Source organism: Pteropus medius, unplaced genomic scaffold (assembly GCF_902729225.1).
Source record: "Pteropus medius unplaced genomic scaffold, Ma_sr-lr_union100, whole genome shotgun sequence".
Classification (NCBI taxonomy): Eukaryota; Metazoa; Chordata; class Mammalia; order Chiroptera; family Pteropodidae; genus Pteropus; species Pteropus medius.
In genome coordinates, this window is record NW_024354875.1 from 30,795,932 (window position 1) to 30,820,416 (window position 24,485).

General features: G+C 31.3%; 1 protein-coding gene and 1 pseudogene across 6 annotated transcripts in view; both read left to right on the forward strand.

The window, feature by feature from the left end:
- Positions 1 to 24,485, forward strand: part of UBR3 (ubiquitin protein ligase E3 component n-recognin 3) — a 188,009-nt gene that overhangs the window by 78,802 nt on the left and 84,722 nt on the right. For all 6 annotated transcript variants that reach the window (XM_039855612.1, XM_039855607.1, XM_039855609.1 and 3 more), the window contains exons 12-23: positions 109 to 174; positions 252 to 341; positions 1,493 to 1,621; positions 2,248 to 2,300; positions 2,394 to 2,527; positions 2,872 to 2,957; positions 4,259 to 4,400; positions 6,797 to 6,893; positions 16,028 to 16,169; positions 19,501 to 19,605; positions 20,614 to 20,787; positions 22,569 to 23,029. In XM_039855612.1, coding sequence (XP_039711546.1) covers positions 109 to 174; positions 252 to 341; positions 1,493 to 1,621; positions 2,248 to 2,300; positions 2,394 to 2,527; positions 2,872 to 2,957; positions 4,259 to 4,400; positions 6,797 to 6,893; positions 16,028 to 16,169; positions 19,501 to 19,605; positions 20,614 to 20,787; positions 22,569 to 23,029 — 1,679 coding nt within the window. The remainder of the gene's footprint in view (positions 1 to 108; positions 175 to 251; positions 342 to 1,492; positions 1,622 to 2,247; positions 2,301 to 2,393; positions 2,528 to 2,871; positions 2,958 to 4,258; positions 4,401 to 6,796; positions 6,894 to 16,027; positions 16,170 to 19,500; positions 19,606 to 20,613; positions 20,788 to 22,568; positions 23,030 to 24,485) is intronic.
- On the forward strand, positions 23,721 to 23,843 carry LOC120597363 (uncharacterized; annotated as a pseudogene).

Below are 24,485 nucleotides of genomic sequence, written 5' to 3' on the forward strand. Positions count from 1 at the left end.
AAGTATTGGAATAAATCAAGGCGAAAGTGTGGTTTTAGCATTTTTAAAAACTTCTTTGAACTTCTGTAAAACATTATTTGACTCGTGGGTTTGGTTTGTTTCTTCCAGCCAGCACCTAACCAAGTCACTTTTCATCTGCCACTACATCGTTACTATGCTATGTTTTTGAGTAAGGTAAGACTGTCATTAAACAATTTAAAAAATTCAAAAATAAATATTAAATTAGTAACTTTCTTTATCATAATTTTTAGGCTGTGAAATGTCAAGAACTAGATTTGGATTCTGTTTTACCAGATCAGGAAATGTTAATGAAACTAATGATTCACCCACTCCAAATTCAAGTATGTATTCAGGCCTTTAAAGTGTTTTGAATTGAATTCTTTGGTTAAGTAAGTCTCTCTTTATTTTATTTTTATGCCTTTATCATTGCTTTTACAGCCAAAATATTTGAAAAAAAATTTGGTAGTTAAAATAACAAAAATAGTTTTGGTATTTTTGCCAGATTATAGTTAGGTGTTTTTGCTTTTATGAGATTTACATTTAGTTATAATTTCCCCAGGAATTCTTTTCACTATATTGACTTACAGGAGAGTTTTACAGCACTGTTTTAGGAGTTAGGAGACCCAATAAAGTCTATCCTTGGTGCCACCACTGTTTCATTATCCATGTCGTTTGGGGGTAATTCACCTACTCGATTCTTGGTTTCAGCATCCGTAAAATGAGAGGAGGGAAAAGAGAGAATTAGCTCGCATAAGTCCTGCAGTTTCTTTCAATTCTAGCACTATAGTTTTGTGGGCCAACCTTTTATGTACGTTAGAGGGACTTGCACTTCATTTTGTTTTTCTGGCAATTTTAGATTTGTTAATCATTATTGAACTTTAATTTTGGGGGTTAGGAATAAGTATAACTATACTTTTTTTTATAACTTATAAAAAAGTTATAACTATACTTTTTTTTACTTGATACAAGATATGAATACATGAAAAATGAAATATGAACAGTAAGAAAATTTATTCTGATCTGACTTTCTCTTATTTGGAAAGTGACTAGTTTGGATTGAAGGCTGAGTTAGGGCGAATTAAATATACAGATTATATTCTTTGACTTTGAACACTTGGCTTTGTTTTATGCTTATTCCTGTGTTTCTTTAAGCATTATGTATGTTTGGGGAGAGTAAATATAAGTGCCACTGATTCCTCATGAAAGATTTCAGTGAAAATTGCTACAAATGTATCCAGGAGTCATGGAAAACTAACTCATGTATAAAGTCCAGAAGAAGGGACTATATAAAGCACTCAAAATGTTTAAAGTATATATTTGAATTGACATTTAAATTGAAATAGAATTGAAACTAACATTGGACAGAATGTCAGGCTCATACTGGGGTTAAGTTATAAAATATTTTGAAATGATTGTTTAATATAACGTGATTTTATAAAGATTGAATTTAGATGACTTCTTTGTACAATTTATGTAATTTTTATTTTACTAGGCAAGTCTTGCTGAAATCCACAGCAATATGTGGGTAAGAAATGGTCTGCAAATCAAAGGACAAGCCATGACCTATGTTCAGTCTCATTTCTGTAATTCCATGATTGATCCCGACATTTACCTATTACAGGTAAGCCAATTTGATAATGCAGATGTTGTACTTTAGGGATGTCTCATTTGTACCCACAGGATTTTAATTTATCGATATGATAAATGATGGCAGAGCGAGGTCATTGCTATTCAAAGAAAGATTTATTACTTACATTCTCCAAGAGAAAGGGGCATATCACATCACGCAGGACCACTGAGGAAGCATTAGATTTTGGTCAGGAGGTAGAAGCAGGAGTGAGGGGCAATAAAGCAGAACCTTTATTGGGGTTTCCACAGGAAAGGCAAGGCAAGGCAAGGGAAACACATTAGGATGGGCTAATTTGAATAATTCTGATGAGCTTTGGGGTGTAGAGGCTGTCCCCAGCTATCTGGTACCTGGCCTTGTGGGGGTGGAGGGAATATTGGCTTGGTGTGTGAAAGGTAGATAAAGGGGCGATTTATTTGCATGTAAGAAGCTTGCTCCCAAGTTAAATTGCTTATTATCTCTGGGAATTAGCTAGCCCTGAAAGGGGAGTAATCTTTCCCTGGGTGTGTAAGGCCTCCCAAGATAACAAAACATAAGATGCAGAAGAAAAAGATTAATATAAGAAGTAAAACTGAATATTAAGCAATAAAATTTGTGGGGTTTTTTTTGATCTTTTAAAGGTTTGTGCTTCTAGACTTGACCCAGACTATTTTATTTCATCTGTCTTTGAAAGGTAAGCATAATTTTATTAAGACAGATATTAGGAGGTATTTGGAATTTAATTTTGTTTTAACTTAAAAAAGTCTCTCTCAAATATTTCTTGTAGATTTAAGGTAGTGGATTTGTTGACAATGGCTTCACAACATCAAAACACAGTACTTGATGCAGAGCATGAGAGATCGATGTTAGAAGGCGCTCTTACGTTTCTTGTGATTCTTTTGAGTCTTCGTTTACATCTAGGTAAAAAGCACTAATACTAGTGCTTGGGTAGTAACTATTCTTCTCCCTTTCCTCCCCTCTCCAAGTGTTAGTAACTGGCTTATGGAAAAAAGGAAATGATGTGGATATATTTGAACAGACTTTCAAGCTCTTGATATGCTATACAATTGATACTCCTTTTAGAATATCCTTTAAAAAACCATTGATTTGAGGGAACTGCAAACTGCAGGGTAGTTAAACTGCAGTTATATTTGGGGCATTGCATTCTTTGCTCTTTAATTTTTGACATATTTCATTTTTGGTAAAACAGCTTAATGTATGGCAAATTGTTTTTTATAATTCAATTCTGTTTTTAACTATTTTAGGAATGTCTGATGATGAGATTCTCAGGGCAGAGATGGTAGCCCAGCTGTGTATGAATGACAGGACACATAGTTCATTGCTGGACCTCATATCCTTTTAAAACTTTAATTTTATTTTAGCAGGATCTAAATAATAAGTAATTTTTATGGATTAAAAATATATAACTTTTTTGATTTAAAAAGTTTTTTTTTGAAGTTGAAAATAGTATAGAAAAAGAACTTAGTTTTTGTTTAACTGTGTTCAGGGCTAGTGGCAGATGTTTTTGCCTCTAATTGTTGTCTCTCAGGGACCTCTTGTTAGACCTGGTTTAGACTGCAGGACTGATGGCTCTGGGCACTCCAGGATATGACCTTCTAGGACAACGTTAGTGAAAGGAAGCTGAATACTTTGTAAAAGGCAGCTGGGTCTACTTTATCTGTATAGCCTGGCTGCAATTCATAGTTAAAATGTAGAGGTATACCTTAAAATTATTACCAGGATTTTAAACATTTTGAGGATTTTTTCTTAAAATTCAGTCTTAAACCAAGAGGTTTTTAAGGGCAGAGACTATTGTCTACAAACTTTGAAAACTTATGGTTCATTGAATAGGGGTGATCATACAGTTTATTATTGGACACATTATTTTTTGTTACTGTTAATAAAATTTTAGACAAAGATCATTTTGCAACTTTGTGGTAAAAACTTATTTTGTAAACTTTTGGCTGAATTCACTTTGTGTATTTTGAATATGTTTGGAATAATTTCCTAAAATTTTGTGAAATAACTCCTATTGGAATGCCTTCAAGGTTTGATAACCTTGAAGATTTTAGTAAGCAGCATCAATTTGATATTGTTTGATGATTTCTTTCAACAATTATGTATTGTATATCAGTGCTATAACAGTAAAAGCATTCTCTGTAACTTTGAATTTAAAATAATTGTATAATGGGAAACCAATGAGAAAGAATGTGATATTTTTTTTTTACTTTCAAGGTGATATTTTATGTTTTTGGAAAAATAATCTTTGCTTATAAAAATCTTGGTTAATTTTTAGCATATTCGCTGATTTGCTAAGTAAGAGAAAGCACATTACTTGCAAAATGTCGAAAATGGGAATTAATTTTTAAAAAGTTATTTTTCATTTCTTGAAATTTGATTAATTTGTTTTTGGGGAAAATATACTTTGGGACTACTTTAGCATATAATTTGTTAGTAGGTTTCTAGATTAAAAATATTAAAATTCACAATTAATAAAAAATTATTATTGAACTCTTGTATTATATAGCCCTCTTGTGGCCAACCTTTTATATTACAGCCAATTACCTTGCCCCTTTTTTTAAGCTAGAGTACCTTGGTTAGATTATAAAACTCACTTTTGGTCATTAATTTTTTTCTTGACACATGCATCATATTCCAGAAAATCCAAATCCCAAAAGTGGCATTATTCCGGGCAGTTATAGCTTCGAATCAGTTTTATCAGCTGTAGCTGATTTTAAGGCTCCTGTTTTTGAACCTGGAGGTTCCATGCAACAAGGCATGTATACTCCTAAAGGTATGTTTATATAAATAAACATTCTTTGAAATATCGGTTTTCATGAGTTGTGTATACTGAAAGAAAATGTTTTGCCTTTTATTTATTCTCAGCTTTGGTATTTTTTCTTCAGCTTTCTTATAGATGTGTTTGTCTTTTATGGTATACAATGATATCACTTCTATTTATTTATAAATCTATGGTTTTATGTTCCAGTAAGGCTTCTTACATGACTCTGAATTATAAATGGAACTTTATATATGAACTCTAGTTCATTTTAGTATTTGAATAAACTAAATGAACCACATTATAAAACAAAATATATACTTAAAAACATTTTGAATGTATTTGCTGTCTAAATTTGATTTTGAAATAATTCTCACTAAAATTTTAATTTTAAACAGTTAAAATTAAAATCTATGTAGAATGTTGAAACATTTTCTTGCATTTTGAACCTCTGTAAATAGATAGACTCCTTCCCCTTAAGTGGTTGGTTTTCTAAGGTTTTCCCTCTGGATTCATAGATATGTTTGAGAAAAGCCAGAAGTAGGTGAAGTCTCGATTCATAGTCTTTTCTTTTTAATTCTCACATTTTCACTAATCCGAGTTAAAAATTTGAAAGAGATAGCAGTTTCATGCTTCTTGACCCCCTTAATACTCATTGTCTAAATGAGAAATTGATGCCCACGTTGAAGTTATAAATAGCATGTACTGTGTTTGGCAAAACACAGCAGAATAGGCCTTATCATGTGGGATTTTTTCCTGGGAGTTTACCAAAGTAGCAAGAACAATCCAGAGTATTCGGTTGGAATATATTCTATTAAAGGAGAAGCACAATATTTCTTTATTACAGAGAATATTTTGTATTTAGATGAACTTCCAAGTAGTGGTGTTCTTGTATAGTGCAGTGCTTATTAAATATGATGTGAGGTTTACCCCTGTCAGATTCATTCATGGTCCTTATTAAAAAAACAGGTTCCTGTGCCTCAGCCCCAGTCTGTTCTCATTAGGATCTCTGGAGATGTATTCTGGGAATATGCTTTTTTAGCAAGCTTTATAAGATGATTGCCATGAACAATAAAGTTTGAGACACTGAGATGGAGCATTGGGCATTTGGAGTTTAGAGTCAAGAAATTGGGTGTCATAATTCAAATATGGTACTAAATTGTATTAGCTAGTTGTGTGATGTTAGAAAATCAATTTATCTTTGGATTTGACTTATTTGTGAAAGGAGAGAGTTGGAATAGATGAGTGATTTTTAAGCCTTTAAAAAGTGGTTGAAATAAGCCTTTTTAATTTAGGAGAACTAAGCCTTAAGTGAATCTGTTACACAAAACCAATAAAACCAACCCTACCCTTGAAGTGTGTGTGGTTAGTGGACATTGCTTCTCATCTGTTTTGCCATCTCCTTCCTCCTAAAGTGGGCCTTGTTAAACTTCTGTGGAAATTCACCTCTAATGGAACACTGTTTGAAGCCTGCTGGACAACTAGTTAAGCACTGAAGTTTCTTCCATTGCTCTGTTTTTATAATTTTCATAAAAGCATTGGCATTTTAATTGGAAAAATTAATAGATTTAAGAGTGAAAGACAGTAAAGGATAATAGAAACAATAAAAGCCTTTGTCTTTGTGAAGACCTATTTTAAGGATCTTAAGTCATACTTATGATAATTTAAAGTGAATAGCATGTTACCTGAAAGTAGGGACAATTGTTAATAGTTTCTTATGCTAGAAAGTTGAAATTATAGATGTATAGGGAGAAGCTTAAACTTCTAAATATCATCTCTACTATTATATACTTGGCATGCTGTATTTTCTTAAATGAATTCACTTTTTTAAAATTTTGCCTCATCCTAACCACGATTATTAGTTTTTATTTGCAATGTAGAATTTTCTAATACGTATTAATATAATTATATAATTATTTTTAAAAAAGCTTTGTGTAGTTAGTACTTAAAATGGTCTTGTGTACTACCAGTTGTATATACAACCACATATGGGATAGTGGTTTCTAATTATGGAGAAGGTAAGGAGATCAATTATCAGTTTCAAAATGTCAGTACCATAACAACTTTCAAAAGTGTTAACGCATTGTGTTTCTTACTTGCTAGTAGGCATTTTATCAAAAAAAAAAAAAACAATGAACTAAATGAACTAAATTTTTATGATGAGGCATTACCATATAAAACTTTTTGTTCACTAGTTCTTGCTGAACTTAAGAGAACATTCATAATGATGAAATTATGATTTTTGACTTAGAAAAGTATTCACTACATCAAGCTTATTAAGGCAAACATATAATCAAATTAAACTATCCCATATTTTAAATTTAAAATATACTTAAATGTAATTAGTCATTAGAAATTGACTTTATTCCTAAGAAGTCAGTGTTTTGTTTCTACTTTCTTTTGAATACTAGCCGAAGTCTGGGATCAGGAGTTTGACCCCGTCATGGTCATTCTTCGCACAGTTTACCGTAGAGACGTGCAGTCTGCAATGGACAGATATACAGCATTGTAAGTCTGTTATATTGATTAGAATAATAATGGATATTTTGTATGTATATAGAAAAATTCCAGTTATAACACAAATGTGATATGCTGTCAGTAAAGTATAGTCTCAGTCTTTAGAGAAGATACAGACTGAGATAAAAAAATTTAGCTGAGATGTTTATTCTCTAGATCTTGATCCAAAATTTGATGTTAATTTGATAAAAATAAATTTTATAAAACACCACAAGTAAACAGAAATAAAAAAATAACAAACTTACTTAGTTGCTATTTGACCAGTGGAATTCAAAGCTTGGTTTTGTGTTGTTCTGCTTTTAAACCAGTAGAGGTGGCACAAGTTAAGAGAATAAAATTGTCTTGACATCAGAGATGACGTATATCTACAAAGTATGGTAATATTGCTGTGTTCTTGACAACTGGGAAAGCTTTGAAGGGTACCTTTTTAATGAAGAATTCAATTTTGTATGTTATTGTTGTAGACTATTTTTAAAGTGTTTTTTTCACCTATTTTTAGACCTTAGTATTATATTGTGAACATCATAGGCTATCATCTTTTATTTGTGCTTTTCTAAAGCTTAAGTTAAACATTTGAAAAACAAGTTTAAAATGATAAGATGTCTTTAATCTTGAGAAAATATTTTGTCCTGGTTACTATCAAAGTGTAAATATAGATATTAGGTATAACTGAAACTTCTCTTTTACCAAGACTTTGCAGTAATAGATGTATATTGAGTTAAAGATCCATCACAAATATATCTGAAGAAAGTTTGTAGTGCTGAATTTTAGCATACTTCCCTCTGCCCCAAAACAAAACTTATTTCAGCCATTTGCATCTCTCTTTACCTTTCTCTAAAACCCTTGGGGAGAGAATCTGAGGTTCTCATTTCTCTGCTTTCTTAGCATTGCTTTTTATGCTTATATGGTTTTATAGCTGTTTGCTTGTAGGCTTTTAGTTCTTGAGGAAGATATTTTTGTCTGTATATGTCTTTTATATCCTTAGTACCTATTTCAGGGCTGGCATTAAGAATATATTTGTTGAATAAATACATTTGAGTGGTTCACTTTGGAAAATGAAAAGATGGGCAGAAGGAAACATTTGCATGGAAAACCTAATGTGACTTTCATAAACACTGCTGTCTTAAGTGGTTCTGCCTTTTTTCATGGGGTAGTGGTAGTGGCCGCTCATTTATGTATAAAAATTTAAATGTATAGTAAATTTTATTCTTTTTACTTTGTAATAGATAGAAATTCGGACTGGGATTGGGCTGAAACTTTCAAAGCCTTGAAAGTCATTAAATAATATAAACAGTTTTAAAGGGAAAATTTTATTTTAACAGTACACATTTATTGAATGTGTTATATGCTAGGACCTCTATAAAATAAAGAGAACTGTATCTTTTATTTTGCACATAGCAAACTTTTAATTGAGCTCCGAACAGTTAATTTCCATTATTTGGACTTGTGGTTCTCAACCAGGAGTGATTTTTATCCTCCAGGAATATTTGGCATTGTCTGAAAACTGGGCAGGTTGTTACTCACATCCAGTAGAGGCTAGGTCTCCCCCCCAACAACAAAGAATTATTTAGTCCCAAATGTCATTAGTGTTAAGGTTGAGAAACCCAGTTTAGACCTATAATGACATACAGGTAACCTTTTCTGTTTGCAGGTTATCTTGTGTTTTTAAATGTATTTGTGTTATTATTATTTAAAACTACATCATAATATGATTTATAATTATTTCACGTAGTTAGGGAAAACTATATCCTCATAGCTATTTTTATTTTTCCTTTTTCTTATTTTGCTTTCCCCCCCTCCCCCCAATTCTCTTATTCCCTCATTTGGCTTTTTGAGTTCCTGTATAATATCTTTATAGTTTCTTAGAAATATTTCTCAAGTGCTATAATGTTTCTTGGCAGTTTGAAAATCTTTATTTTAAAAGAAATGTATATTTAAATAAAACAATAACAAGGCAAATAAACATACTCTCTGACTTCAGTCTAAAACCTTTAAACCATTTTCTTGTAAGTTAATCTTTGAAATTTTATGTGTAAACTATTTATATTCATTTAATAACATTTTGTATACTTAAAGTAATTATCATACCTAGGAAGAAATGTGTGTGTTTCCATGTAAAACTTAATTTTTTTGGAAATTTATTTTGTATGTGAAATATAATATCAGCTTCCTTTATGTGATATCTTTTATTTGCTGTATATTTGACTGTTAATTGACTATTTTAGTTCTTATTAAGGCATAACTAGGAAATAACCCTAAACTGTAGGATTTACTATTACTTGGCTATTGGTCACTTTCATTTTCTTTTAATTTTAAAGGTACAAAAAGGGTTAAACTGTGATTTTACCGAATCTGGTGTTTTATTTGCAAGAAGACAATGGAAATGGATCATTTTTCACTAGTCTTTTGAAGACTAGTGAAAAATGATCGGATAAATTAAAACTATTATGTACTCAGAACTAGCTTGGTGCTAGGTACTTTGTAGGCAATCAGTTATTGCTAAATGAGTGAAAAGTAAATTTCTTTAAATTTTTGTGCTGAGAGTTTAAGTGAAAATAGGTCATTTGCGTTATATGATATTTAGATGTTTAGAATCTTAGGATCTTATTGCTGGGAAAGGCCTTCAATATTTATCTAGATTCTATAAAATTATCTCGGGGCCATCACTGGAAGAGTGGGTTGGACAACAGCAAGAGGAGGCCTAAGCGAATGCAGGTGGCTCATCTTGCTGCCATCCCTTCCTCCCAGTACCCCTTAATGAATCGGTCAGCTTTTAAAAGGAAAACAAAAACAAAACAACAAAACAAAACAAAACAGCAGTTGGAAAACCATCCATTTAATTCAATGTTTTATTTTACATATGAGGACATTGTGGTCTACAGAAGTTCAGTGAGGTATGTTTGTTAAGGACAGTGTTGGAACTATTGTCAAGGCTATTTCCAAAACACAAATGTGATTTTTATACAATGGCTGTTTTAAATTCAGCTGGAAAGTAAAAATTTTAAAACTATAATTTCTGATATTTTGTTGCATCCCATCTTCCATCTTGAAGGTTAATGGCTGCTGGCCCATGTTTGAAAGTATGATGTATGAGTGTATATATATCAGTTTGTCTAAAACTAGTCAATAATTAGGTGTCGGTTTGAGACACTTAAAAATTTTTTTGCTGTCATGTAGCTTTTCATTTGCATTATTCCATTAATGCTTTTGAAAAGAGCAGTCAAAATGATGTATTACCTGCTGCCTTGAACAAATATATAACCTTTTTTTGGGAACACTTTATTAACTTATGTGCTGCATGTTTAGGGGGTAGTGCTTAAAGCAAACAAAGAAACAAAAACTAAAAATTGCTTTTCTATATACCAAATGAAATAGAATAGTTGAAATACTTTATCATAAACTATTGGGATTGCTTTGAAAATTATGTTTGTATGTAGCTACTATAGTGTTATATAGAATCTTTTTAAATGCAGACTTAATTCTAGATAACTCATTTCTCTGAGTATATATTAATATTATTAATATATATAAATAATTTTTTTATTTTAAAGATTTTTTCCCCTTCACCTACATAATGTCTGTTTCCTCTGTGTTGAGTTATCTATTGTTTGTCTCTAGCTTCCGTGTTAGTGGCATCCTTTGGATATCTGATAATTCTTGTGATAAAGAGCTCTCAGTGCCTTGGTGGAACTTGTCTATTCTGAGCTTAATGGAGGGTGATTTGGACAAGCAGGTTCACTGAGAAGCCCTCATGTTAGTCTCTTTAGAACTTTTTTTTGGTCTGGTGAGATTCCTTAGAGAAATATATTCAAATATTGTTCAGAAGGCAATGAATTCTCCAGCCAGAATTCTGTTAGAGTGGGGAAGGAGTTTTCATCCAATCTTCATTTTAGCTTCCTATCTCTCCACCTCCAGTTTTTGAGGTGCCAGATGCTGCCAGTTTCTAAGCTTTTTGAGGATTCTGCAGTGTAATTTGGATTGATTCTCAGCTTTCCCTATTGCTTTCTTGTGTTTGGCTTTCTTAGGTTTACTAGATGAGTTATCACATTTGATTTCTAATTAACACATTCGCTTTCCGTGTTTTTTTCTTTTCTGATTTTCCCTACCTTTGTGATTTTCATCCTTTAAAAAAATACCATTACTGTAGTTTTATTGGAGTTTTGGGTAAAAGTAAAATTAAATATTTATGTTCATTCTGTCATTTTAACTTTAAGTGCTAAATGTATAACTTATTTAGTTTGCATGCTCTAGATTACTAGTTGAGGTTGGGTTTTTAACAATCTATTTCCCTTCATGTTTCTTATTGTGAGAAATGTGTATGGATTATTTTGTTGATTTTTCTATTAGATTGTATAAAGTTTACTAGTTCTACAGTTTTACTTTTTATATTTTATATAAAAAGTAGTGATTTATTTACTTTTTCCCTACAGAAAACCTTTTGCTCCAGGACCGTTTATTGAATGATCCATCCATTTCTCAATGATTTGTAATGCTAATTATATCATATACAATTGATCCTCATCATTTGCAAAGTCTGTATTTGTGAATTTGGCTACTTGCTAAATTTATCTTTAAACCCCAAATTAATTAATACCTGTCGTACTTTCTTGGTTATTCGAGATATATGTGGTCATGCAGAGTGCACCTAGATGAGGTCAAAGCAAAGCTCTGCCCTCTTGTTTCATCTCTTACACTGTAAATGTCCTTTTTGTGGTCTATTCAGTGCCATGTTTTTGCATTTTAGCCCTATTTGTTGGAGATTTTGCTGTTTAAAATTGTCCCCAAATGTAGTACTGAAGTGCTGTCTAGTGTTTCTAAAGGCAGAAAGACTTTGATGTGCCATGTAGAGAAAATTCATTGTTAGATATGCTTTGTTCAGGCATGAGTTATAATGCTATTGGCTGTGAGTTCAGTGATAATGAATCAATAATATGATATATCCAGAAAAAGGTAGAGGAAATTCACTAATCTGTACATGAAGCCATTTCAAAAAGTGCTTAAGTAACATCTGTAGTGTGTGATGAAGCCATGAGAAAGCTGAAAAACTAAATCTAGACTCATGAGCTGATGACTGATAAAAAGGCGTAGTGTGTAGCATTGTGTTGAGGCTGAAAGCCAAAGAAATTTATTGTCATGTTTACCCAAGGTCAGGAAAATGTTAAACCCTTCTTGGCTGGTGCTGGCTGGCTTGCATGTTTCAAAAGGTAATGTGTGAAAAATGTTAAACTTGTAGGCAGGGTAGGTTCTGCAGATCAGGAGGTGGCAGAACTTGCTAAGAGTTATTCAGGAAATGGATAATATGGAAGAGCAGATTTCCAATTCAGTGTGGATGAGACTGCCTTGTTTTATAGACATTTTCAAAGAAACTTATATAATGCAATGGCATTTAGATTGACAAAAAACGTGACCCCAGACATGCAGGAACCTAACTCTGTGTTTCCCTTAGGAACAATAATTCAGTGTTTGTGATGACTTTATAGAACATAGCTACTATGAATAAAGACAATTGATTATCTTTCTATCAATCAATCATCTATCTATAGGTCTATTTCTCTTTTGTTCATTCTATAAACTAATACTATACTGTCTTAAATACTGAGTCTCTTTCCTTTCTCCTCTTCCTTCTCCTCTTCTTCTTCTTCCTTTTCCTACACCTCCTTCTCTCTTCTATTTATAATAGTTATTCTTGGCCTTTTGCTTTCATGACCACATCAGATTTAACAATAAAACCTGTTGGATTTGATTGAAATTGTACTGAATTCATAGATTAATTTGGTAGAAATGCCATCTTAACAGTAATGCATTTTTCTATCTATGAACATGGCATGTATCTCCATTTATTTAGTTCATCTTTAATTTTTTCCAATAAAATTTTATAAATTTTTTCCATAAAGGTTTTGGATATCTTTTGTTAGTTTTATTCAAAGTTATCTTATAATTTTTGTAGATATTGTGTGTGATATATTTCCTGAAATTACAGTTTTCTCTTTGTTTTAGCGACTAGGAATGCAGTTGATTGTTGTTGTTCATCTTAATGTTCAGCCTGATTCTTATTAGTTCCATTAATTTATAGATTTCTTAAAACTTTCTATGTGGACAGTTAAATTATCTGGGAATAATGATCATTTTATTTCTTTGTGTATACACACAAGCACATTCTTGTCTTTGCTGGCTAGGGTCTCTAGTATAGTACTAAATAATAGCAGTGATGAAAAGCATTCTTGTCTTTTTCCTAATGTTTTTCATGCTTCACCGTTAGATATAATGTTTGTTTTAGTGTTTTTGTAGTTACCCTTTATCAGGTTGAGGAAGTTCTTTTTTATTGTATGCTTACCAGGAATTTTTATTATGAAGGTTTTTATAATTTTATCGAGTGCTTTTCCTACATCTGTGTAGGTGATGGTCTACAATCTAAATATTCTTGCATAATTGAGAAAAACCAAATCTTGTCATGATATACTCTTTTTTTAAAAAAAAATAAAATATGGCTTCATATGGTTTACTTGTTTTTAAAGAATTTTTTCCATTATACTTATAAGAGTGATAGTCTTATGATTTAAAAAAATAATAGTGTCCGTGTATTGGTAACAAGGTTATATTAACATTATAGAATTATCTGTGTATTTTTACCCTTTTGCTGGTCTCTTAAATTTGTCAGAGATTGAGATTATCTGTTTCTTGAGTGTATTTTTTAAATAATGGCTTTATTTAGATACAATTCACACACAGTTCACCCATTTAAGTGTACAATTCAATCAACGGTTTTTAGTATGTTTACAGAGTTATGCCACTATCACCATAAGAAATTTTAGACCGTATTCATCACTCTAAAAAGAAACCCTCTATGTATTCCTATTTCCCCAGCCCCCACACCCGTCCTAGAAAACCACTAATCTACAGTCTGTTTCTGTAGATTTGCTTGTTTTTTGGACATTTGGGATCAAATGTGGTCTTTAACTGGCTTCTTTCACTTAGCATGTTTTGAAGGTTTATCCATATTGTAGCAGTATCAGTACTTCATTTCTTCTTATTGCCAAATGATGTTCCATTTGTAGGTATAGTTCACTTTTATGTATCCATTTATTAACTAATGGTTATTTGGGTTCTTTCCAGTTTGTGGAGCCAGTGCAAATAATACTACCATGAATGTTTGTTTTCTCTCTCTCTCTCTCTGCCTCCCGGCACCCCTCCAACCCCCACGCCCCATGCTTTAGCATAGCATATTCCGTAGGTTATCTTTTCACTTTTTGGGAAGTGTCTTTGTAACACAAAAATTTTTAATTTTGAAGAAGTCCAGTTTGTCTATTTTTTTTGCTTTTTGTTGTTCGTGCTTTTGGTGTCATATCTGTTGCTTAACCAAGGTCAGAAAAACTTATGCCTGTTTCCCTCAAGAACGTTACAGTTTTAGCTCTTACACTTAAGTCTTTGATTCCTTTCGAGTTGATTTTTACATATGGTATGAGGTAGTGGTCTAACTTTATTATTACTATTGAAGTTTTTATAGAACTTGCCTATTCAACAACTTGGGCCCCATTTTTTATTTTTTTGTTGTTAATTTAAAATCACTGACTTACTTTCTTTAAAGTCCTGCTTAGGATTTTTATGTATTCTTGAGAGGAATTGTCAAGTTATATTTCCCTTAAATCTTTTTTCTTTAGTATATAATTAATAATTTAAAAATTCTATCTGCTTTTTTATTCCTATTATTTATTTGTATTTGCTGTTTTTTGTTCTTAGTCTTATCAGAGGACTGCCAGTTTTACTTTTTTTAAAAAAAATAAACTTTTGATTTTGTCATTTCTTTTTCCCCACTTGTTTTCTATTTCATTATATTTTCCTTTATTATTTGTTATTTTTTAACTTAGTTTGGATTTTTTTCTTTTATCTTGGATGCTTAGTTTTTGGTTTTTTAAAAAACATGCATTTAAGGCTGTGCATTTCCTTCTAAGTACTGTTTTACTTGTATCTTACAATTTTTTTCTAGATAGTTTATGTTCTAAATGTTTAAAATTTTCTGTTATGATTATAGTGATCTCTGAATTACTAAGAACATAGTGTTTTCAAATGTCTACATGTCTGGAGTTTTGAGTTATCATTGAGTTGATTTCTAGTGTTATTTGCTTTGTGACACATAGTTGTGGTCCTTATATTGGTTCTTTTGGTATTGTTCAGATTTACTTTGCATCTTATTATTTCATCAATTTTTATAAATGTTCTAAATGCACTTATAATTATGTGTATTCTCTAATTATTGGATGTCTTTATTTGTCTTTGGGTCAAGCTTGTTAATTGCATGGTTAAGAATCTTCAAAATTTTTACCAATTTCTTTTTCTTGGATTTTCTATTAGACAGAAATACGTTAATATCCTCTATTAGTGAATGTGTATTTGTCAGTTTCTCTGTGTAATTCTCTCAGATTTTTGTGTTTTCAGTCTACTATTATTATATACATGTTCATAATTATTATCTTCCTCGAGAGCTTTTTGTTTTTCCATCACAGAAGAGACAGACAAACTTCCTTATTTCTCCTTGTGAGTTATCCTTTCATTGAGGTTAAAGCTTTCAAAGGTCTCAGCTTTATGTGTAATCTCAGGTCCGTCTCTGAGCTCAGTGCCTTGAGGAATGTCTGCTTAAGGACTTTAAAACCATTGGCAAACAGCGTTGGTGCATGTTAATTCTTTTTTTCCTGGTAACTTGATGAACTTCACTTTCTTATTTTGAGTTCAAATATGCATTCAAAAGGTTATATTTAATATTTTATTCAGCTTTCCCAGCTGTAGTGGGAGAATTTTTAGATTATCTATTTTGTTTAATTGTTGCAACTGGAAATTTCTTTGTTTAGTTCTTTATTTTGTATTCTTTGTTTGTTTTCCTTTGTTAATGTTTTCCTATTTATATTTCTTTCTATTTCTCAGCTTTCTCTACTTATTTTTATTTAATTCAAAAGGAAATAGTAATGTTCATTGTGGAGAGAATAGATACCCGTTTACATTTTTGAGCAGTTTGATGAAAAATAATAATGCATAGAAGAATGTGATAAAAACTGAAGTCTATAAATCATTTTTTAAACTATAGTTTAATCCTGATTCTATCATCTAATTTTAGTTTTGTTTTATTTTTACAGTTTAAAACAGAGTGGAAAATTCCCTGGAAATCCTTGGCCTCCCTATAAGAAAAGGACACCACTCCATCCCAGCTATAAAGGTCTCATGAGACTTTTGCACTGTAAAACTTTACACATTGTGCTATTCACTCTGCTTTACAAGGTACAGTAGTAATTTGAATAGAGAAACTCAGACTAGAATTTACTTCCATAATTTTCAAATAAAAGTGCTAAATGATAATATTTACATAAAAGTACCATTTATAAAGCAAAGTGTATTTATACATTTAAGATGTATGAGGATATGTCATAATTACATATATGTGAATTCTAAGTTGAAATTATAGAATAGCTATATCATTCTTTGTAGGAAACTATTCATGTTATCCAGTTTCCAATAGGAATATTTACTTTTGGCTTCTGTAGAACAAGAAGTGAAATATTGTGAGAATATAGGAGGAATGGAATGAACAACAGGGACCAAATGACCACCAGAATCCACTAAAGTGACAAAACTAAAATGGCAGCATTTGGTGGCCAGCGACCCTGTGTTTAGTGTTGTTCTCTCCCTCTCCTTCTCCCTCGCCCTCGCCCTCGCCCTCTCCCTCGCTCTCTCCTTTACCCTCTCCCTTTCTCTTAACTCTGATCAGGAATGTGACATGGAGAGATTTGAATGGATTCCAAAGTAACAGCATTAACAATTTTCTTTTGTTAAATATCTTAGAAACTCAAAAGATGATACTTATACTTTTTTGTTACCTAGAATTTATTTTATTCTTGGGTCTTCTCACACAGAACTGACATATTTGGCTAACATGAACTGTGTACTTAGAAATTGTATACATAATATTGTGGAGTGTGTGTGTGTGTGTGTGTGTGTGCGCGCGTGCGTGCGTGCTGGGGGTATGTATAAAACAAGCATGTATATATCTAATAGATGAAAGACAAAAGTACTATACTCATATAGATAAAATAACTCTAGACGCTTAAAAAGATTATAGACATAAAACAAAATTAGATGTAAATAAAACAACTGTTTTTTTCTTCCTAATTAGAATTTGAAAAATTAAAAATTAAATGCCATAAAAAGAAAAGTAGGCATATTTTTTCTGAAAACTTCCAGTTAACTACATACACATTTTTTAATTACTTATGAAAAAATACACTAAATTTAGTTAAGTAGATACTTTAGTTTTTTTCATACTTTTTTTTGTGTAGTGAAATAATGCTTTTATATATCTGTATTCCCCTATTCTTTTCAACTTGACCAATTTTTCATTTTACTTGTAAAAGTTACTCCTGTTAAGATTTTAGACACGTGCCTCAAAAAGTATCTTGAATAGTTTATTTTCATTCATTTCCAGGAGGATTATTCAGCAAAATGATTCAAAATGTTCTGTTCTTCATTAAAAAAATAGAAATTTTTTTCTTCCTAGAAAGATATTTATATTTATACAAGTAACAGACATCTTTTGAATATTTACTTCATGCCAGATTTTGTTTCAAATGCTTTATATGTACTTATATATATTATTTTGTTTAATTCTAGCAAAAATCTTTATGAGTGAAAGTTCTGTTATTCTCATTTTTCAAATATGATCATTGAGCTTTTGAGGTTAAATAACTAGTTCAGATAGTGAAGCTGAGTACTGATCTAAGTAATGTCAATAATTCATTATTTAAAAATTAAAGAAGCCTACTGCAAATGATTTGTGTTCTTTCAAATTACATTTTTCAACCTTTTCATTTGCTTAGTGTAAAAACTGTATTTTATCAGAAATATGAAGGCAGTGTTATTTGTTACAAGAATATTATGAACAAATTTTTGAAAGTTTGAACTTTATGGTAGTTTTTCTTATTTTAATAATAATAGAACTCTGACTGACATTGTATTGGCAAGTCAACTTTCTAAAAATCAATGTCAGTAAACCATTTTATCTCCTGACATGTTTAATGTTAAAAAACATTAATATAGAACATGTTAATAAAACTCCCCAGAAAAATCTTTTTTTTTTTTTTTTGGTACTATCTAATAAAATGATTTTTTTCCTTAGCTTTTAAGTTACTCATTTGAAGCTGTAAGATGTAATGTCTCAGGATTTCAGGTCAAAATTTATTTGAATTTAGCTAGTAAGATTTTGCTTCTCAAGAGAAAGCAGTGTAGTAATGATAGGCAATCATTGGGAGTCTAAAAAGTGTTCTAGTGTTGCTTACTCTAGCTGGATGTGTGGCTGAGCCTTGGTTTCCACTCTGGAAAGTAGTGGCTTAGAAAGGATGACCTCTGTAGCCTCCCAGCCTTCAGCTCCCTCTTACTGCTGCTCTTGCTCCTCCTAGCATCTGTACCACCTACCCACTATTTGTTGAACCAATTGCTAGATACAGTACTAAGCAAATCACAGATATTAACTCATGTAATTTTCATAACAATTATAGACTATTATTCCAGTTTTAAAGATGAGAAAATTAAAGCCAGAATCAGTTGCTCAAGGGAAAATAGCTAGATATATACAGAATTTATATAAAAAATGCACTTTTTAAAAGGTTTTGAAAGTCTATGTTTCTCACCACTGTGCCACAAAAAGATGGGTGAAAAAGCCTTCTCAGTAGTCAAAATAATCATTAGAAAGTCAGTGAATTGAAAGTCTTTATTCTTTAGTCACAGTGGATTAGCTCTTAAGTGACTATCCAGTCCCTTCAGCCATTTGGGCAGTTTCTATTAGATTCGGCCTACACTGTCCTTTTTTCGCCTTCTGCAATCTTACCCACAGCTGACAATGCCACTCCCTGTAGAACCTCTTCTTCTTATTCCTTCCATTGTTTGGCCTGATGGTATTTTTATAATGAGGACAACATGATAACTCTCAGTCTATTCTGGTTAGTAGTTTGTTGCATTTTATTGAATGAGCGATTGGTGTAGGTTAGCCCTGAAATCCTCCATAAGATATGTACGACTTGTATTGTGTAATCCATCAGATTTATTGATGTTTTCTCAGAGAAGCGTCTCTGCTAACCATTTCTTTTTCCTTTCTAAACCACAAACTGACATACACATTTACGTAGCTGCGCAAAATACTCAGGCTCAGAACTTTAATTTTAGAGACAGATTTTGAGAACATTAATGTTCCATAAACATTTATTTGTGCTCCCAGTTATATGTCAGGTGCTACATCTGTGTGAATTATCCTCTTTAACAAACTTATTTATCAGATAAATAATAATGACTTTAGTGAACTATTTGATGCATTAACCTTTAGGAAATTAGCAAACTCTTATTTCTAGATGTTGCTTAAAATATGTGATCTTGCAAGGGATCCTGTATTTTGGTTTTAGTTTATCTTTTCACCAAAATGTAGCTTTACTTACATATCTAATCGTGCCATATATATGTACCTGCATATATATGTTTATGTTATTTTTATCTGTAACATTAAAATGTTTTAGGATATTTAAATTTAAAAGAAGTAATTACAAGCCATTTTCCCTTCTTTTTAAAGATATTGATGGATCATCAAAATCTGTCAGAACATGTACTCTGCATGGTTTTATATCTGATTGAATTAGGACTTGAAAATTCAGCTGATGAGGAATCAGATGAAGAAGTAAGTAGTTTCTTATATTTTTAAATATTAAAGTTGTAACATGCCTTAATTAAAGGTAGTATGTCATCTTGAAATGTGTTTATAGATTCATCATACTCTTCTTACGAACTACCAGAAAAGGCCCTTTTTGATCTTTAAATACATATGTTCTTTTAGAGGTTTCACTGATACATTAAACTCTACGTATGGAATTATTGAATTTCATATTTGTAAATTCATAATATGTAGATCTAAGAAAAGTAGTTAATGAATTTTTGGTGTATGTAACATTAATTACTGGTAATAATCAATTGTTAGGACTTCAGTCTAGAAATTTTGATAATTTGATTAGGGATTATTTTTGAGTGGGAAATTTTTTTCTGTAAAGATTTTAAGTTTATGGAGTAAATATTGTTTTATGGGAGAATATTTAAAAGTACTTAATTATACAAGTTAATATGTTTCAGGACTCCATAAAAGAAATTGCTACTACGAATCGAGTTTACAAATATAATATCTCATCTCCCTCAAAAAAGATAAAATACAGCAAAATGTAACAGCAAGAAAAAACAAAAGACGAGGCAGTACTTTGTAGTCTAAATTGAATCAACATATATTCATTTTTAGATATTAAAGGATCATTAAGACCCTTAAAAAGTAGATCAGACTTATTGATTTTTCATACTTTCTTCCATAATTAGTCCAAATTAGCATTATTTGGCTATATTATGAATTATTACTAATGAGTGATGGAAAATATTCTGTCCTGTCAAGTATTTCCGGATTGAAAAATATATTTTTTTGAGGAGAAATTTAGCTGACTTCGTTGAATTTGCCCATATTAGTACTGAGAGATTTATTCTTGTATTTTGTGTGTGAATTTGGATTTATCTGCATTTTATATGTGGATGAGACAATAGGCATTCAAGAATATGATAGGCAGTGGATGATTATTTGGGCTTGTTACATCTCCATATTACCTTAGATCTGACTTGACAAAGGCTGATATTCATTATGTTTATGTTTTAGGCATTAGTATGTGGACCAGAACGTTGTCATGATAGTTGGTTTCCCGGCAGTAATTTGGTATCCAACATGAGACACTTTATAAACTATGTTAGAGTGAGAGTTCCAGAGACTGCTCCTGAAGTGAAGAGAGACTCACCTGCAAGTACCAGCTCTGATAGCTTGGGTTCTTTACAAGTAAGTGTAGAAGAGAGAAAGAGAAAAAGGAAAGGCTTTATGTTATGTTGGGATATGTTATTTATATCATCTCATGATATTCAGAAGAAAAATAAATGTGGTTGTAGATAACTTTAAATTGTCTTTTATTTGCTTTGCTATATCTAAGCAACTTCTGCCTTACCTTTCTTTTTCCTTTAATCTGCCAGAGTTCACGACGGCCTAAAGTTCTTCAAAGAGAGGTAGATGTATATGATACTTGTGTTAACTAGCAATATAGCTTTAACTGGAAATGGGGAAAAACATTGAAGTATTTGTGTGTGTATGTGTATGCTTAATTAATATGGTTAAATTTAAAAAAGCATTTCTTTAATGTGTTTGTGTGTTATATAGTGATTTAGGCTTAATTTTAAAGAAAATTCATATTACTGAACTTAAAAAAATAATACTGAGTATTTAATAGTGGGTTTTTCTTAGTAGTGTTAGAGATATTTTAGATGAATTATAAGCAGCACATTTGGATCTGTTTACATTTAGCATTGTTACTAACATCTTAAAAATAAATGTGTCCTAAATCAAAATAAATTTAATCTTTAATTGCTGGCAGCATGCCCATTTATAATTTTTTTTTTTTTTTTTGCTTCTATGGCAGTTAATTAACTTTGATAAAATAAATCCCAAAGTCTTAAACTCCATATATTGTATATTTGGACTCATTTTGAAAATCAGCTCTCTCATTGCATGTAGCTTAATTAATTTTTAAAAAGCAGAAATGTCTTGAAGTGACATCCCAAATACCTTAAACATGTCTAATCTCTACAGTCTACATTTTTGTGAATAAAGAACATTGAATCACACATTTCTTGGAGTCCATTTTTAGGAGCGTTCTTTGCCTTTGACAGTGTGTTTTTGCTGTGAACATCATGAAGAATTTTGATTAAAATATTGGAATCCCTCTAAGATGCAGCTTTTGTCTCTAATAATTGTAGAGAGTACTTTAAAAAACAGCTAGGATATTGAAAAATAGTGTGTAATATATTATAGATGCTCAACTGATATTGGAACATCCGTTCTACTCTAGCTTAAAAAAATAAATGAAATCCATTAAACTGACTGTATCTTAATTAAAAGATGATTTCTAATAGCCCTAATGCAGTATGACTGCTTTAGCAAAAAGGCTATTTAGAAAGTAAATCATTGAGAAAAATAGTTTAAAAAAAATCTGTTCAAATATGATGTTTCATATTTTCAAATATAAAACATCAATTTGATTTTTCTTTATATTTTGTCTTAGTGACTTTGAGCATATATGTTAGAAGTAATTTTCAAGCTTTTGAAGTTCCTTAAAAATGAAATTAATTAGCAGTTCAGATTCATTAATTGGAAAATGTAACAGTCTTCTAAAAGTTAGTAAATAGTATTCTTCATGAATGTTGGATAGAACAGCTTTTCTTTAAACAGACGAGGAACTTAGTTAATGATTTCTTTTCAATATGGCTATAGATAGTAGTCAAGCTTTGTCTTATTTCCTCTGATAGGTAGGCCTAGGAGTTTGCAATAGAGGTGTTACTGTGGATAATCGCCTTTCTCCTCATTGTTTTCAGATTGAGTGGAAATAAGAATATTTGATAAAGAGAAGTGAAGGGACAGATTTCCTTAAAGAGAAAAATCTATTAAATAAATATATGGATGAAACTTCGAACATTCCCTTGGAAAATATAGTACTAATATGTTTTTAAACTCGACACTGGTTAACTTCTCTTCGTTTCTCTCTTTCTCTCTCTCTCTTTTTTTAATGGTAGAATTCTGGTACAGCTCAAGTTTTCAGCTTAGTAGCAGAGCGTAGAAAGAAGTTTCAGGAGATCATCAATCGCAGTAGCAGTGAAGCACATCAGGTGGTTCGTCCCAGAACTTCAAATAAATGGTCTGCTCCTGGTTCAGCTCCACAGTTAACTACAGCCATTTTGGAAATTAAAGAAAGCATATTGTCTTTGCTAATTAAACTTCACCACAAACTCTCAGGAAAACAAAACTCCTACTATCCTCCTTGGCTTGATGATATTGAAATTTTAATCCAACCGGAAATTCCTAAATATAGTCATGGAGATGGTATAACTGCAGTAGAAAGAATTTTACTAAAAGCTGCATTGCAAAGCAGAATGAACAAACGCATCATTGAAGAGATATGTAGAAAAGTGACCCCTCCTGTTCCACCCAAAAAAATAACTGCAGCAGAGAAGAAAACATTGGACAAAGAAGAAAGGTAATTTTTTATTTTTAATGTTTTGAACATTTAGTTACAGTTGTAAGATTTGATATATTATCCATTTTTGGCCATCTGAGGCTAATCACCTGGATTTTAGCAGCTGTAATTGTAGCTGATTATTTTTTAAGATAAATGGAAACAAACATAGTCAGTGCTTGTATGTACAGTATACTTTAGTTAGTTGGGGGTGCGAAGATGAGAGTTTCTGACCCCAACATTAAATTACTGCCCTAAACTTGTAGGCCTCTTTGGAAAAATTGCTACTTCTGTTATTACTGTGGGGATCTAATAATTCTGCTGTTTTCAGAAACGATTATCAATCCACCTTTAAATGAGACTAGAAAAAATTTTAAAGTATTTTGAATATTTCTCAGTATAAGAATGATTGTTTTAGTTCCTTTCGGTCCTTTCCAATCTTTCTAATATATAATTACTAATTAAGTAATGTTTTAAAACGTATTTACGCCTCTAGCTTTTGAAACTTTAGATTTCTTTTAATTTGTTGTTATATCATAATATTTACAAAATCTTTAAAAAAAACCTTTCTGGATGATATTCCTGTTTACCAAGATAAGCGGGGGATAGGAGGAGGCTCATGCTTAGCAGTAAAATGGATATGCTTGGTTTTGTACATTACTGAATTTAAGGAGGACATCCAGATTGTTAATGCTGCAAAAGTTCAGATAAGGTCTATGGCCATGCTTGCTACCTTGAACACTCCTGATCCCAACTGATCTCGGAAGCTAAGCAGGGTCGAGCCTGGTTAGTACTTGGATGGGAGACCACCTAGGAAGACCAGGTGCTGTATGATAAAAAAAAAAAAAAAAAAGTTCAGATAAGATTGGCCATCCCATTTGATTTTATAGTTAGGAAACGGTCATCTTTGGTAACTATATCAGGAGCAGTTTTAGTCCCATACATAGTTGTACTTTATTTCTCATATAATTTTGTTATAGATAATTTATATTATAAATATACAGAAAAGCTTTCAGTATATTAAGAATTTAGGAAAGTTCTTATTTCTCATACCAATTTATAAATAGGAGTTGCTATATATAACTAACATAATTTAGATGGCAGTTCATTAATGTTAAATTAATAACTTCCTAGAATTTAATAGATCCGATACACATTAGAAGGTTGAAAATGAAAATAAATTTTTATTAACTTCTAAAATGGTAATATTTTTTGATTATAGAATAACTTTTTTTTAAGGAAGATAAACATTTGTGAGTTAAAGTTTATTTGGTTAAAGGTATTTTGTAATTATAATAGATGTGATTCTAGAGGACATAGTTCAGATACTATTTTTACAAAGGCTCCATAGCTGTTGTAATAAATAATCTAAATTTTTTTAAGGCTTTCGTAATAGACTTTGTTGCCTTTGAACGACGATGATATTAGTTTCAAGGACTTGAAACTAATTCAGGAGGAGACAGCTAAGGATTAAGAT